The sequence below is a fragment of the Cariama cristata genome, unplaced genomic scaffold (assembly GCF_000690535.1).
Source record: "Cariama cristata isolate BGI_N322 unplaced genomic scaffold, ASM69053v1 scaffold11475, whole genome shotgun sequence".
NCBI classification, from domain to species: domain Eukaryota; kingdom Metazoa; phylum Chordata; class Aves; order Cariamiformes; family Cariamidae; genus Cariama; species Cariama cristata.
The window spans coordinates 662-1,742 of NW_009615781.1; the positions used below are offsets into that span (position 1 = coordinate 662).

Here is a 1,081-nt window from a genome sequence, read left to right on the forward strand (position 1 = left end):
AATTCTAACTTTAAATTACAATTCCATTGCTGGCAGACACTGTAGTATAGTGCAAAAAAATTTGGTTGCTCTCATGGCTGTAACTGTTACAGTAGCTGGAGTAGTGAAGTTTCTGGATCTCACTCCAGAAAAGAAATAAATTTCTGGAACTTACTCCTGAAAATTAATTGTTTGAAAACAATGGAAACTTAAGTAACTGCAGAATTGAATTGGAACAGGCAAGAGCACTGCTTCTGCTGTGTATGCAAAGGAATCTATGGTCTTTATTCTGTAGATATTGAAACAATCACAAAGACTCATTGCAGAGGAAAGTGACAGAGGAGCTCACATTTTGTGCATTCTTCAGGTCACTTTACTGCCTCATAACATCCTCACTCTTCCTCTTCTGTCTTCTTGCCGTGAAACTCACGGCTTTTCACTCGGAGCTTGTTAACCTGCGACTCTGCAATGTCAGCTTGCTCCTCAGCTTCCTCCAGCTTGTGCTGGATCTTGCGGAACTTGGAGAGGTTGACATTGGAGAGCTCCTCCTGTGCGGGGAGAGGGAGTTGATAGTGAGGAGCGCCGGGCAGTGGTTGCACTCCTTCTGCACCCTGGTCTTTTGGGGCTATAGCTCTTCCCTGGGGGAAGGCACAAATCTCCACCCCTCACCCACCAATGCTTATATATAAGCCTCTCACAGACCTCTTCATCCTCGCTTATTCAGGACCCTAATATGACAAACTTCACCAGTACTGTGTCACACTTCAGGAGCTATTTTGTCACTTGGATTTGTCATTTGTGTACTTATTCTCCCACGTTTCATGCACAGGTATCGGGATGGTTATCTGGGTGACAAAGACCCTAAAAGCCTCAATTGCTGATGACTGCCATTTTTCAGATTTCTGGTATTCATCTCTTCAACACTTGTGTGACACCCACAGGAAGCAACAGTTGCCCATTCTCCAAGCAATACTTACAGCTTCCTCAGCTTGTCTCTTGTAGGATTTCACCTTCATTTGCAGCTTGTCCACCAGATCCTGCAGCCTGAGAATATTCTTCCGGTCTTCCTCAGACTAGAATGGTTGGTAAGCAAGAAAGAGTG

At 44.5% G+C, this 1,081-nt stretch overlaps 1 protein-coding gene across 1 annotated transcript in view; it reads right to left on the reverse strand.

Annotated features, from left to right (window-relative positions):
• Positions 1-371: 371 nt before the first annotated feature.
• The window catches only part of LOC104161486 (myosin-8-like), a gene marked incomplete at its 5' end in the record, with an annotated part of 1,392 nt that continues 682 nt past the window's right edge, over positions 372-1,081 (reverse strand). The window contains 2 exons of the mRNA XM_009699948.1: positions 372-527; positions 957-1,052. Coding sequence (XP_009698250.1) covers positions 372-527; positions 957-1,052 — 252 coding nt within the window. The remainder of the gene's footprint in view (positions 528-956; positions 1,053-1,081) is intronic.